The following is a 14,534-nucleotide window of genomic DNA, read 5'->3' as shown; positions in this document are numbered from 1 at the left end:
ACAGCAGCTGGCTATGTGGAGATGTTGCAGCGGGCATCCCTCATGACTGAGGGCCCTCGTCTGTGTGGTAATGATTGGGTTTTTCAACAGGACAATGCTGCAGTTCACAATGCCCGCCTGACAAAGGAGTTCTTCCAAGAGAATAACATGACTCTTTTGGACCATCCTGCATGTTCCCCGGATCTAAACCCAGTTGAGAACATTTGGGGATGGATGGCAAGGGAAGTTTTTAAAAATGGACATCAGTTCCAGACAGTGGATGCCCTTCGTGAAGCCATCTTCAACACTTGGAGCAAGGTAGCAGGTAGCTCAAAATCAGCAGCATAAACGCCCAGTGCTCGTTTTTGCTCAAGGAGACTGTGGAGCATATAATAGGTGCTGTTCCACCTAGTGCTGACATCTTGTTGCAGTCTTTTGGTGGGCTGGCTGAGTTGTTTCTGTACACTCTGAAGTCTTGCATATGCTAATGGAGAGTGCCTGAAATGCCCTACAATGCGTCTTCCTTTGGCAATTATGTCACTTATACTACGCTGTGACAGCACTGCCTCATGAATGGCCAGCTGCAGGGTGTGAGCCATACACCCCAAATTTGGTAACCCAGCATCTGTCATAGCTTTTACCATGTTTCTGGCATTATCTCTCAGTATCACGTGTACTCTGTCTTTTGGAATATTCCATGTTTGAAACATTTTTTCAAATGTGGCTGCTAAAGCTACAGCAGTATGGGAGCCAGAAAACTCTTGGGCATGTAGAACAGCTTTATGGAGTTGAAAATCTGGATCAATCCAGTGAGCTGTTAAACTCAGCATCGATACAGGACTGACATCCGAGCTCCATATATCTGTTGTGAAACTTATGGAGGATGAGAGACCTTCTTTAAGGAGATGTTCGATGTGAGAGTACACGGTCTGATGGAGCTCAGGCAGGGCTACGTCTGTAAAATATTTAAGTCCCGGTAGCATGTAGCGAGGCTCCAAGTGCGAGAGAAGTTGGCGAAACCCAGTGTCTTCCACCACTGAGAAAGGCTGGTCGTCCAGCCCGATGAATTCAATTATTTTTCTTGTTATTTGCTTGTATACATATATATATATATGCAGAATAGTGTAGACAAAGTTTTGATTAACAAAGAAACTTCTGTTGATTTTTACCAAAGATCATTTCTGACAATTCTAAGATGCTGCTAATGTCTTGAGAAGATGTCTTTTCTCAGGCAGTTTAACAATCCCAGTTGTAATGCACCCACTTTTTTACGCCTTTTTTCAAGGCTTCACAGTACATATGGAGTCTGTGAAAATATAAGCATATAAGTTGTCATATGCACAAACACATATGCACATTGTTGACCATGGAAACCTGACGCTCTGTGGTTTATTCCTCAGGGACATGCAAAGAGATGGAAGCTATTCCTCATTCCTGACACATACTGTATATGGAATCACGACTCTTAGACACATAACCATAAGGTGCAATCAATCTTGAAATGCACACCTCACACTTGGAAAAGCCTCTCAAAGACATGCAAACTAGCCTTCAGTCATCCTGGAAATATGCTTTCAATCTGCTCTCACAGACGCTTGGAGGCACACGGGGCCCAAGGTCCACAGGGATTGTGAGACGGCCCCTCTGCGCCTCCTGAGTGTGAAATCAATTTCCCTCAGGTCCAGCAAGAGTCAGGTGATAAATTCATCGCCCGCTCATCTTAATTCAATAGCAGACACTAGGAGAGTGAGGTCCTAAAGAAAGACTCTGGCCGTGATGTCACCTCTAGCAGCACAGCATACCACAAATGACGGACAAACGGCTCATTGCCAGAGAGGGGCGGGGCTTCAGGTCATGTCAAGACACATTACCTAGAGAGGGAACGGGTGCAGAGAGGGCGAGCATGCACAGCAAAGCACAAACGTAAACATGAGCAAATTCCAGAACTGTGTTTGAGATGGTGCTTGAAGCCAATTTTTCTTTTCTGAAACTTTATTTGTACAGAAGTAGTAGGCTGAACGCACACATTCTTTTGTAACTCTTGTTGTTTTATAGTTAGACACTTAGTTCACCTGTACAGAGCAGCTGCAGCCTCTGACGGGCTCTACATCTGCACCACAGCACAAGTAAGGGAAGGTTTATCAGGGCAACATTCAGACAGCTTCAAGGTTAAAAAGTGAAAATGACACGTTTCATTGCTGGCTTTAGAACCATTTATTACAGTCAAATCGTTTTTTTAATCTAATAACTTTTAGCCCTAATTTTAACAGTCACAGTAATACAGGGGTCACCAACAAAATGTGCCCAGGTGCCAGAGTTTTTCTGAGCAGACAATGTGGGGGCTAACCTTTGAGTTAAATAATAATAACAATAATAATAATAATAATAATAAAAGTAATGTTTGCAGAGCCCTTATAACTATCAAGCCAGATGATAAGGTAGTGTAATTTCCAAAGAAAGTGTAATTTCTCCTATGAATTTAACTTTTTTATTTCAGCGTAGGAGTGTAGCATTTTATTTGATGCACAAATGCTAAGTACTGTATTTTCCGCGCTGTAGGGCACACTGGATTATAAGATGCACTGTCATTGAATGGTCCATTTTCAAACTTTTGTCATATATAAGGTACACTGGACTATAAGGCTTATCCTCGCCGCCCAACTTTTGTAACTTTCTGCGGACCGCGCACACCACACTCTATTGAAATTGGACGATTTTGGTGCTCTATAACCAAAATCGACTATAACTGAGCGTTAATGCTGAAAGCGGTGTGGCTTTGTAGTTTACCAAAGTCGTTCTAAAACATCACGACTTCTTACATATATAAGGTGCTACGGATAATAAAGCGCACTGTCATTTTTTGAGAAAATTTAAGGCTTTTAAGTGCGCCTTATAGTCTAGAAAATACGATAATCCTAGCAAGTCATTTTGTTTTTATAGTGCTTTTAAAAGCTACATTTTTTGTCACTTTCCTTAATTTATATCAATTTATTTGTTTTCACACAAATGTAATTTGACATGCTCTTTTGTTTTTATGTAAATAAGGTAAATTAAATGTTTTTATAAAAAAATAATACACAGAACCTTAAACTAACCATGCAGTCTGATTTGGGCCACTCCCCTAAACTTAAACTGTAAACCTATAATCTCCAAACCAAACCTTATGAACCCAAACTGAAAACAGGTCTGCCAGCAACTTCCAAACCTTACCAATAAAAAATTTAAAATAAGGTTAACAACTTGACATGGGACAAGTCTGATATCTGTTGTAGTAGGGATTGAGTGAGCACAGAGTCAGGAGCAAGCAGCCAGCAGAAGACAGCTGGTAAAGCTCAAAACTTTATTACATGTGTTCAGTTGCGGCTGGTGGAGTTTTCTCCAGGCGGGGCTATAAATCCAAAATAGACATATACCAAAGGTTTTGGTAAGATTTATTAGCCTAAAGGAGACACTCCTTACCAGCTCACAGCAGTAACACCTGAAGATGTCTGAGCTAAATCACTAAAACATAGCATTTTAACCTGAAAAAAGAACTGGCCCATCCCCCTTCGGCCATCTTTCCGGAACCCTGTATATGGACTTGTTTTTCTCCATCTTCTGCAGGTGGTTTTCTTTGAGTGGGTTTCGGTTCCTAATTAGCTGACTCCCCCAGATCGCGTTATCTTCGTACTTAATACCGGCAGTCCCATAAACTCCCAATGCCTCGCCAGCCAGTGCAGAGTTACACTCATCCTTAGGTTAATACAATCAGTAGAATTACAGAACATTAATACATGATTCTAACTGGTAAGGAGTGTCTATATTATAGTTTTCACTTCACAACTTGTGAAAAAAAACGTTAGTACTTACTGATCACGGACGTATTATCCTTCGAGAAAGGCATCGGTCTTTTTATCAGATATATCCCGGTCTAAAAAGTCGCTGTTTCTTTTCTTCACCAGCTCCAGAACTTCTTCTGTTGTGTATTTTATCTCCTTTGGTCATTTCGCCAGCTTTTATGTCGAAAAAAGTACAAAAAACAGTCTTCACCGCATTTATGTGCAGGACGCATGAAGCAGCCTCTCTGTTAGACCATTATACGCAGACTGATTTGGGAGTCATGAAAAGTTCTGACCCCCCTCCCAGAAAAATCACGTGACTGGAATTTCATTGGCTACCCGCCTGTGGTGTCAGAACCGGCTTGGGAGCTGACTGACCGGAGCTATATGCTTGCAATTGAGGAGAGGAGACTTTCATGACTTTACGCATGGGAAATTAGAGGGGCTCTAGGGGGGGCAGAGAGCAACCCAGTTGGTCAGACGAAACGTCAATCAAAAGTGGCGTCAAAACACCGCTATTTTGAAATTTAAGTTCATAAAAACAATAAATGTAGCAAAAACTGTACAGATTCGAATAGAAAATGCAGTAAAACGGCCCGTGGGCGGGCTGTCGCGAGGGTAAAGGGTTAATTAAGTTTTGGTCTTCATTGTAACTGATGTGCAGGGGGATAATGAGTGGTTGACCTTAGTATTTTTTTAAAGTCTGGCTACGGCCCTGGTCACAGCAGTGCCATCCAGTGACAAGAAGTAACAGAACACACACAAATGCATTTAGTGCCGACTTTAGGACACAACACCCTGTTTGCTCTTCTGGGATTTGTAAAGTCTAAATAACACAGGGCCACATTACATACAGCAATCTTTAAATCATACCACAGATTCTTAGCTGGGTTGAGACCTAGGTTTTGACTGGGCCATTCCAGGACATTTAACAGCTAAATCAACACTCCAATGGTTTAAGAAAAAAACAAAACAAAACAAAACAATGTTTGAATTCAATGTCCTGCTGGAACGCGAACCTCCATCCTAGTCGTAGATCTCTGGAAAACTTAAACAGATTTTCATCAAGAATTTTTTTTTTGTTTTGCTCCATTTTCCTTTAACTCTTATCTGTTTCCCTGTCCCTATTAATGAAAAACATTCCCACATGATGATGCTGCCACCACTATGCTTTACTCAAGGCTTGGTGTTCTCAAAGTGACATGATGTTTTCCTTGATGGACAAAGTGTCAGTTTTAGTTTCATCTCACCATTTGGTCTCTGACCTGTATGGAGAGTTCCTTGGTCTTCATGTTGGCACTTGCTTGGTGGTAGTTCCTACTACTTAAATGGGGTTCCTCTGGTGTTGCTTTTTGGGGCTATCAGAACAGGAGTACAGTGTATCTGCTGAAGTCATTTGACACTTAAGCTTGGCCACAGGTGAATCTTATTTAACTAACTAGAGAAATTCTTGAATAACTTTTAAACGTGCCTGCTGAGAGTTTCATTAAAATCCGTTCAAAACTGATCAGTGTCAAAAGCGGAACCAAAGGTAGCAAGTTAATAAAAGTTGCAGTTTTTACAAACTTCTGTTGTTTTGTCAAAATATTCACTCCTCATTCTCCGAAACTCACTTTTCATTATGTCTTTGTGCATGGGTGTGTGTGTGTGTGTGTGTGAGAGAGTTTGTATAATGGATGTTTTTGGTAAAATTAAAAGCTGATGAAGAATAGAAGGCCAGGCTGATGGCTTCTTTCATCAATCTCTCATCTCACCTTCTTCCAGTCATCGTTGTCTTACCTTCTCACCACCTTCCCTCAGCTCCCCTTCACTGTACAGGCAGAAGCATCACACTCTGTTCTCAGTGGCAGGGCCAGTGAAAACTTTTCTAATTGGTCAAACTAGCAAATCTTTGCTAAAAAGTTCAGATCTTTTAAAGCGGGGTTTGCAGAAAGTTTACAAACATTTAATATTTTATAGATAGCTCTTTGAACGACCTGGCACTGGCAAAACACAATGGCCACCCAAAAAAATAAGCAGTGCTATCTAAGTATCCAGCTTGAATGTGAGCTCATATAACTAAGAATAATATGATCAAATTCTCAATAAAGCTGTTCTCACATTCAGTAAGGATGTAAGGATTTTGGACTGTAGTCACTTTAACACACACCGTAGTTGTTGCATTTAAATAAAATCCTGCTTTTATTTAAGCCCAATATCATGTGGTTCTCTTGATACAAGGTTCTCCTAAAAGATAAAATAAAAAAAGATAAAATAAGATAAAAAAGATAAAAAAAGATAAAATAACAAAACAAACTCTGATTACTGTTGGGTGTGCTTTTGTCATGTTTCTCTGCAGGGTCAATGGGCACAGGGGGGAGAGTCTGCAACAGGACATCCCACAGCATGGAAGGCTGCGAGGTGATGTGCTGCGGCCAAGGCTATGATATGTCACGTGTCAGCCGCACCACTAAGTGTGAGTGCAAGTTCCATTGGTGCTGTGCTGTCCACTGCCGTGACTGCCACCAGCAGGTGGATGTGCACATCTGCAAGGGTCAGACGTAACTGTGCTACAACTGAGCACAACTGGCACTGCACCTGCTCTCACGTTGCCCCATTCCCGTTGAGCTTCAGAGCTGCCAGTATGTTGGGACAGTCACAAAGGACATTTTAAGTGCTAAGCTTTCAATCACTTATGCCCCTTTTACACGGGCCCTAATTCAGAAGTCCGGCTCTACTCCACTCTACTCGGCTTGGCTCGATAAAGAATGCATCGCGTCTACACCGGCCAGTTTGGTCGGTAGCAGAGGAACGCCTCCTCGTGTTGTGGGGGGCAGGGCCGAGGCGGGGGTGCTACGAAAACTTGGCGCAAGTTGTGTAAACAACGAAAGCACTATGGACAACTTTGGCCCTGTGTTGTTGCTGTTTTTTAAACTTATGAGGATTCTCCTGAGACTTCAGGAAGAGAGGCACAGTGGAAGAAATGCTCTGGATGCAGCGATTGTTGCGCTGAGTAGGACAGCTGTTATCCGCCGGAGATTTCAGGCTTTACAGTGCCTTCAGCTGGGGGACAGACGGCATAAACATTGGAGGGTAAGCTAACGCTGTTGTTTATATTCCTACCTTCGCTCTTTGTGCTTGCATCTGGTCACACCCACGACCAATGAGTGAACAGGAGCCGGCCTGGCTGGCCCTACTCTGAAGCAAGGACCAAAGAAGCAGGGCCAACCTCGAAAAAATGCAAATGTAAACGCGCGCAAAGCAAGCCGAGTAGAGTGGAGCTGGGACCTTTAGAGCCTGTGTAAAAGGGGCATCAGTGATGAACATTTTCTGTTCATTACAAACTGGACAGCAAGCAGAAAGTTCTGTCAAGGTGGAAACCTTCTTCCTTTTTGTTTTTAAAAATTTGTTTATAATATTTTTGAATGTTGTTAAGAATCGATTAGTTCCCAATCCTTTCAGGTTGTTTTGTTTTTATTTACAGAAGGATCTGACCAGGAGACAAATCTTTAAAGTATTAACAAAATTTAATAAGAATTACATGATTACCCACCGAGCAGATTTGCAAATCTGGAGACGTTGACTATGACAGCATCAGGCTGCGTCTAGCAACATCTGACTGGAATTCTATTCTTCTGGTATTTATCATGCCCAGATATCCTTGCATAAGTTCTGATTAACCCAAGGCCTGGTTCGGCCACGCCATCTCATGACCTGCTCTATTTTCTTATCCTTGGTGGATAAGGAAATAGAACTTGGTCTCCCGCATGCTTATCACCTGCACCCCGATAAATAAAGTAGGTCATTACATGTACACCCATAGCGTGCTCAGCTTCCTGCCACGTATGCCCTTGAATCAAAGAAAACAACATAAGATTCACTACAGAAACTAATAAGAATGTAAAATGATCCACATCTCTTCAACATGTATCAGGCAAGATGATAAAACTGAGATGAGCTCACAAGTAATCTATAGTTGCAGTGAAAGCTTTACACACACTCATCATGAGCATGAATGTCATATTAATCTTTTACTTCTAATTGTTTATTTAAACCACTCTTTTTCCAAGGGAAGTATATATATAAATACAACTTCAATGATTAAAAAAAAACCCAATTGGGTTCACAAGTTTAATTTTTTATTTTTTATTTTTGTGGATTTTCCCTAATCCACTCAGGGTCAAAATTATACATATAAGCTCAAATATTTACAGACAACCCTAACAAGGACAGCTGGTATCAGCGGGCTAGTAGGGCTGAGCCCTCCCTGGTGTTTACAATATAAATGTTAAAATACCTAATAAACAGAAATTAAAAATATTGTACCACATTTTCTGCAATTTACAAAAAAACTGGTGCCAAACAGTCTTGAGAAAATCCCCAAGTCTTTCCAAAGGGCTAATTTTTTTTTTTTTAATTATTTTATTTTGCACTTTGGTGTAGTACACAAACAAACAACAACAAACAACCAACATGTTGGCTGCCATGCCAAAAAAGAAAAGGGAAAATAATACAGAAACAATAGTTATAAATTTCAATGGTATTCACAGTGGTTGTAGAAAACCTGAGATAATCAGATAAGTTTAACAGTTGTTTTACAAGTAATGTTGACATAAAATGAAATAATATGAAATGTTCTTATGGGTGTAGTTCGATGTTGCACTGGGCCAGAAAAGATCCCCACATCCTCCCAAATTTTTCTTAAGTGTCAAGTTTATTTAGTCAAAGTTTTTTTTCAATTGTAGAACAGACAGCATCTCGTTTAGCCCATGTTGGAAACTTGGTTGTGTGGCTGACTTCCAAGTTAACAGGATGAGTTTCTTTGCCACCACCATCCCAAGATGCATGGCCATCTGAACATGGAATGGCAGGTCACAACATCCAATTATTGCCAGGTTTTGATCCGGAGCAGCGTCACAAGAATATGATCTAGAAAATCACTGAAAGATTGCAGACCAGAATACAGTCAGAGTAGGACAAAACCAGAACGTGAGCAAGAGACCCCTCAGCCTATTGGCATCTGTCGCATACAGAGGATATTGAAGGAAATCCGGTTTAGCTTAACTTTAGAGTAGTGGAGCCTGTGCATGACTTTAAATTGTATCAGTCTGTATCCATCCATGTTTGACAGTGGGAATGGTGTGTTCAGGGTGATGAGCTGTGTTGCTTTTACACCAAACATATCGTTTTGCATTGCGGCCAAAAAGTTCAATTTTGGTTTCATCTGATCTCTGATCAGTCTTCTCTTTGTTGGAGATGAAAGTTTAGACGGACGGCCGGGTCTTGGTAGATTTGCAGTGGTCTGATACTCCTTCCATTTCAATATGATCGCTTGCACAGTGCTCCTTGAGATGTTTAAAGCTTGGGAAATCTTTTTGTATCCAAATGCGGCTTTAAACTTCTGCACAACAGTATCTCGGACCTGCCTGGCGTGTTCCTTTGTCTTCGCCATGCTCTCTGCACTTTAAACACAACCCTGAGACTATCACAGAGCAGGTGCATTTATACGGGAACTTGATTACACACAGGTGGATTCTATTTATCATCATCAGTAGTCATCATTAGAACCAAAAATTGGTTAAAAATATTGTCGGACCCAATATATTGTCCTAAATTGTCATTTAGGACAATATTGGATCATTCAGAGATCCTCACTGAACTTCAGGAGTGAGTTTGCTGCATTGAAAGTAAAGGGGCCGAATAACATTGCACACCCCACTTTGCAGTTTTTTATTTGTTAAAAGTTTAAAATATCCATTAAATTTCATTCCACCTCATGATTGTGTCCCACTTGTTGTTGATTCTTCACAAAACAATAAAACCTTTATATCTTAATGTTTGAAGCCCGAAAAGTGGCAAATGGTTGAAAAGTTCAAGTTTTCCTTAATATAATGCCTGATTTGTAAATAACGAAAAAAATGTGCATTTGGAAGGCTAAAGTTGCTACGGAGTTGAGAAAATGATGGAAACCTGCCGTGAAAGTATAAATCCGAGAAAGTGACAATACTTTTGTTCCTCCAGAAAATAAAGACCTCATCCAGCTGTCCTGGTCTAAATGTGTGGTTTAGGCAGATGGGGCCAAATATAGAGACATTGGGGATGTCACAGGCTTTTCTAATCTGACTGAGAATTTTCAAAGAATGTTTTATAGTGAAACTTAAGTTAATTTGCTTATAACCTAGTAAAGGGCCAGAAAACAATAATGCAGAAAGGGATATATTCTTGTTAAAAGAGGCTTCTATTTGTGGCCATATTGGTAAGTCACCTAGAGCTGCATCAGACAAATTTCCCTGATTCCAGTAGGTCAGAGCTCTCATATTAGCTGCCCAATAGTAATGCTTCAAAGCTGGAAGATTGAGGCCACCCCCTCTGATTGGTTTATGAAGGTGGCTCTTAGAGATTCTGTGTGATTTGTACCCCCATATAAACAGCATTATGATGGAGTCTAGGCTTTTGCAGAATGTTGACGGTAGAAATATAGGTAAATTTTGGAAAATATATAACAACCTTGGTAGGCAAACCATCTTAACAGCATTGGTTCGCTCAATCATGGAAAGAGGCAGAACCCTCCAACTGTCAATACTGGCCTTCACATTCTCTAAAGCTTCCAGGAAGTTGAGCTCATAAAGGTATTCAGGCTTCCTGGTCAATTCGCCCAAGTAACTGAAATGGTGGTTAGTCACAGTAAATGGCAATGTCTTTAGGAAAATCATCTGTTAGAGTGGCAACTATCGGCATGAACTCACGTTTCCCCCAGTTTATTCTGTAACCAGATAGATTACCAAACAGGTCAACATAATCTAAGAGGGCAGGAACGGAAACCTGCAGTTCATCCAAGCAAATTAATAAGACATCGGCATGAAGGGTCACAAGAATCTCTATCCCACCAATTCGAATTTCTTTAATTTCTGGGTTCTCTCTGATACCAATTGCCAGGGGTTCCATAGATAAATTGAAAAGTAACGGAGACAAGAGATCCCCTTGACAAACTCCACATTTCAGGGAGATAGGTTTGGATTTATTTCCATTTGTAATTACACTGGACTGTGGGTGTGCATACAACATTTTAACCCATTCTATAAAGGCATTACCAAAACCAAATTTTTGGAGTGTAGCAATCAGATAGGGCCATTCAATCACATCAAATGCTTTATGAGCATCCAAAAGAGAGTATAGATGCACACATCTGCCGTCGCCGCCATGTTGGACGGATCTCACTTCTCAAAGAGCCAGCAGGAGTAACCACAGAGTGAGCAGCTATGACCGGATTTTATATCACGTGGGATTACCTTTCACAAGTAAGACTGAACAATAATTTTGGTTATGTTATTGTAGCTAACGCTATTTGGCAAACAACGAAATGCTAACAGGAGGAACTGGTGCTCCTCTCTCATTAGCTCTTTCTGTTTTTTTCTTCACATTTTGTAGGTTTTCCAGTAACACAGATTTAAGGAGGCAATGAAAAGCTGCAGTAAGAAGGGAGGGTTCTGTTGCTACAGAGTCGTCTCAGCTCTGAAATGAACGTTTCAAGCCAGAGGACTTTAACAGGACCAGCTTGGAGATTATGTGACCCCACCTGTCTTCAATTTCCTAGCTTATCTCCAAAGAGAAGTTGTTTTTTTACTGCAGTGTGAGACCCTGGAATGACCTGGAGTTTTAAAAGACTACTTTTCCAGGCCTTTAAAAAAAACTGCATGTGTGTGTGCATACACAGCACACAAGAATATAAAGAAATTACTGATGTGGTGTATGAAGGCTCAGGATTGTGTGTGGGAGAGTGAAATAAATTTGAATGAACAATCAAACTTGTTTCTTTATTAAAATATGAAATGTATTGAAATATACATCTATTAATATTGCATACTATATGTCTGTCTTTGTTAAAGGTCATAAAACAAAGTATTTTAGCATGATAGCACGTATTTTTAATTTGTGAAAGCATCCTGTATCGTAACTATATTTGTGCTGTTTGTAACAAACCAAAATGTGTGAAAATCGGGTAAAGATTCAGAGAGTTATGATTATTTTAGTTGGACATACAGCTTCCTCAGAACAAAGAAATGAACTGGGGGACGCGTGAAGGACCCAGCCAAGATGGAGGCTGTGCTTACTCATCAGCTCCAACAGACAGCACCGGTCTTCGAGGTGTCTATGTAAACATTGTCTATGGTGGCCGGTAACAAGCTAACGTTTGTTGTTTGCTAGCACTCCTTACCAAACCTCCGGGTCACCTAAAACCGACCAATTAAATATTAAAATCAAATTTTGTCCTGATGCCTGTTTTTCGATTTCGTGTTTTCAATCTCAGCCTAAAAGTGAAATATGAAAAAACAGGCGTTTTTTCGTTTTTGGTGTTATAATGAAAAACAAAAAACAAAATAACCAGTCCGTTTTTCATTATTTTATTTTTGATACTCATTTGACAATGGAAAGAACAAATGATACACAGCTTTATACAGTTACTCATTTAATGTACACTGAAGAATACAATATCCTCCTTTTAAATGAGTCATATTTAAAGACCACTGTACTATATTCAAGTATCATCAAAACATATCTAGCTGCCAACAACAAACAATAAAAATCAAAACAGAAACAACATTCCACCATTGAACGTGTGGAAAACAGCCCCCCACCCCCCACTGTGTGCTTTCCCGGATGCAGCACAGTTACCCTCATTCTCCACTGGGAGCGCTGTGGTCGACAGAAGAAGAACGGGACTCACTAAACTGTTGCACCCGCTCTGTGCGGCACTCACCCCCAACATATCAATAACATAAAATTAAAATATTAGACTGCAATATTAACAGTGTCTCTACAGTAACACCAAGGACTCACTGATGATGTATTTTCAACATTGTCATGGGATTCAGTTTAGAGTTTTTCCTCTACAAATTTTTTTGCATCAGCCGGGTTGGTAAATATTTTTACTTGCCCTTGATAGAAAAGCTGCAGCTTTGCCGGAAAATGGAGAGAGTGTCAGATTTCCTTTTCTCTTAAAATCTGAAGCACCTCACGGAAGCTCCTCCACTGCTCCATCACCTCTGCAGTGTAATCTGGATAGATAAAGATCCTCTGACCGTCTTATTCCACTGGTCGCTGCCTGCTGAGCCAAATAATTTTCTCCTTCTCCTGTGCGAGGTCTACCCGTGAGCGGCCGAGGTCGGGCTCCTTTAGGTGGCTTCGTGCGTAGAGTGCGGTGCGCCCTATTGATGATAACCGGCTTCTCGAAATTCTCAGCCCCCAGAAGTTTAGGAATAAGATTGGAGACAAACTCCATTGGTCTGCCATTTTCAACCAGTCTCTTCGTGAGTACTTGCTGTGCTGCAAGCAGGCCCTGGAAACTTTGCTTGAATTTGTCAAACTGTTCGTTGATGGACTGTAATAACTTGTTTGACATCTTCTGCCACATTAAAGGCAGCTCATCCTCCTCTCCATTAGAAGATGCCTCCGCCATCTTCTTAATTCGGCTTTGGCTAGCAGCATTAGCTAGCCCACTTTGAGACGCTCCTTTTCCGGCCTTAGTACTCTTAGTGGACATTATTCTCGTTATGTAAACGAGAGTGGAGCGAATAACGACTGTTTTAGAGCAAGAGTTACAAAATTTGCATTGAAGTGAGTGGTCTTAAATAAATAGTTAAAAATATGTGTACCATGCGGAGCACAAGAGAAATGCGACTACTCGGCCGCCATGTTGGATCACTTCCCCCAAAGGGCTAACTTTTTACAGCCCCATTCAGCCCCTTGTCTTGGCTGGTACAGAATGATTGACAGCCGTCTTGTCCCGCCCCCTCGGTTTGCTGCTCATTTGGGCTAATTTAGTTCAGCCCAGGGTCAGCCCAAGGCCTCAGGCTTTAGCCAGTGAGCGTGGACGTACAATAATGTGCCTTGAGCGCGAGTGTACATGGGCGTGGTTTATTGTGGACTGAGATAAGTGAAATGGCAAGCAAGATAAACATAAATGAGGTGAATTATTTAATTTCTCACCCATTTTCCTTAATGTCTTTGGGGGACAAACCGGAAGTGAAGAGGTTGGGAGCAGATAGACCTAAGGATATTCAAAGTTTTCCTGTGACCTGGTTTTAGTGAAAGGACTGGCTAACAGCAAGTATAGCTAACAGATCTTTAACAACGTGGTTATTAACATTTTTGGATCCCAGAAAAGTTGTCAGAATGAACTTCTCTTTAAATAAGGTAGGATTCATTTAAAAAAAGAAGCACTTTCTAATAGTGCATGTCTTGTTTGATTTTATTTTATCGGTGTGATTAGTAATTTTGTCAAGGAGTGTGGTGCAGGGTTATGCAAAGCTGTTTGACTGGGAAAAATCATCTGAAATGATTATAGCTGAATACACTGATTAATGAAGGGAATGAAGTATTGGACAACTGACAGAGGCTCTGTGTAAGCTTGGTTTTTGGTGGTGGTTTGTTTTAAGGTAGGTAGGTGGGTAGGTACATTTATTTATATAGCACTTTTTAGCACAAGGCAACTCAAAGTGCTTTACAATACAAGAACAAAATTACAGACAAAGTTACAGAACATGATAATGGAACAAAATTACAGACAGGTACAAGATACAATGATAACAAATTGTCTAAATAAGCTAAGCTAAACCAACAGATCTAAGCATGACTAAATGTACAGAACTAAACTAAGCTAAAACTAAAACTAATGGTACCGAACTATCTAAAAGTACCCCAGGCCCGCTATACAGCCGAAGTAAAACCAGACATATCTAAGCATGAGCTAAGACAGTC

At 40.7% G+C, this 14,534-nt stretch overlaps 1 protein-coding gene across 1 annotated transcript in view; it reads left to right on the top strand.

The window, feature by feature from the left end:
- The window catches only part of wnt2 (wingless-type MMTV integration site family member 2), a 27,397-nt gene extending 20,878 nt beyond the window's left edge, over positions 1–6,519 (top strand). The window contains exon 5 of the mRNA XM_017440005.2: positions 6,136–6,519. Coding sequence (XP_017295494.1) covers positions 6,136–6,341 — 206 coding nt within the window. The 3' untranslated portion in view covers positions 6,342–6,519. The remainder of the gene's footprint in view (positions 1–6,135) is intronic.
- Positions 6,520–14,534: the final 8,015 nt, after the last annotated feature.

This window comes from Kryptolebias marmoratus, linkage group LG17 (genome assembly GCF_001649575.2).
Source record: "Kryptolebias marmoratus isolate JLee-2015 linkage group LG17, ASM164957v2, whole genome shotgun sequence".
NCBI lineage: Eukaryota > Metazoa > Chordata > Actinopteri > Cyprinodontiformes > Rivulidae > Kryptolebias > Kryptolebias marmoratus.
Note: the sequence above shows the minus strand (reverse complement) of the source record. Positions and strands in the feature narration are given on the sequence as shown.